Source organism: Canis lupus, chromosome 7 (assembly GCF_048164855.1).
Source record: "Canis lupus baileyi chromosome 7, mCanLup2.hap1, whole genome shotgun sequence".
Classification (NCBI taxonomy): Eukaryota; Metazoa; Chordata; class Mammalia; order Carnivora; family Canidae; genus Canis; species Canis lupus.
The window spans coordinates 67,639,410-67,640,590 of record NC_132844.1 but is presented as its reverse complement, the minus strand read 5'-3'; the positions used below and the strand labels follow the sequence as shown (position 1 = coordinate 67,640,590).

Sequence of the window (1,181 nt, the reverse complement as noted above, 5' to 3'; positions counted from 1 at the left end):
GGTTGTGAGGAAAAAGGGAACCACAGCAAACAAGGGAAAGGAGGCCAGTTTTCTAGTCCTTTCTAAGTCACATTTTCAAATATGAGCTTTTAAATTTTATTTGGATGCATAAGAAATACATAACTATGCCAAGATATATTATCAAGTCAAAAATTTGAGGTGAGAGTATTATCTTTGTTTGCCTCCACTAATCGGTGATAACAACTTATAAAACTGGAGGGTAAAGTTAATTTGTGGGACTAATGTGCTTCAGTGACTGTGTTAGGTATCATTGGACTAGAAGATGAGTGAGATGTAGTTCTGCCCAAAGCTTAAACTAAACTACTTGCCCTTTGAGAAGAGGCAGTTCTTAGATCAAATGCTACCAAAAATCTGCCCATTTTTCAGAAGTAGTGTAGTAGAAGTAATCAACCAATTGTGTGCCAGGTACTACACACACAGTAACTTATTTAGTGTGACGTAAACACTTAAAATCCCCATTTAGAAATCAGCAGACCAAGGTCGTGTACAAGCAGCTGGAATATGAACCCAGATAGTGCGGCTCGTTTCTGCTCTTGACCACACTAATTCACCTTTCTGCTGTTACAGCTCAGCATTCAAAGCAGGATCATTCTTCTGTAGGTGCTGGGAACAGGTACCCAGCTGTACTTACCTTTCCATTTTTAAACACTTTGCCCCCTTAATGTCTGGGAACAAACACATTTATTTTACCTTTTTTGGTGAAAAATTCCTTGGAATATTTTCCTGCCACAATGAGCTTGCGAGGCACCTTCCCCAGAAGTTCTATGATCAATGCAATGTGATCTGTATGTTTCAAACGTTTCAGGAGAGGGGGAAAAAAAACACATACATAACAGGGGTAACAAATGCAGTTCTAGACAATGGCAGAAAGAGTAGCATGCACACCTCTTTGTAAAGCATTTCAGCCTTGCTTTCTGTCCTAAATAGGAAGAGGACTCTATCCATCTAATGGAGAATCCAGGAAACTATAAAAAATCAGGTGTCCACTCCAGTGGGACTTGAGTGGTAACTAAAAACAATCTTGGTGTGAATGCTCTGCTTCCTGAAGTTGTATCCCTGGGGCCTAGATGAAAACTCATGTTAATAATACTACCTCTGCGATTGAAGAAGTCCTGTGAATATTTCCCACTGAGGGCAAAGCGTCTTGGAATTCTGCCTAT

At 39.9% G+C, this 1,181-nt stretch overlaps 1 protein-coding gene across 1 annotated transcript in view; it reads right to left on the bottom strand.

The window, feature by feature from the left end:
- Window positions 1-1,181, bottom strand: part of SRPK1 (SRSF protein kinase 1) — a 93,121-nt gene that overhangs the window by 3,187 nt on the left and 88,753 nt on the right. Inside the window, 1 exon segment of the mRNA XM_072833286.1 lies at window positions 712-804. Within this exon segment, the coding sequence (XP_072689387.1) occupies window positions 712-804 (93 nt within the window).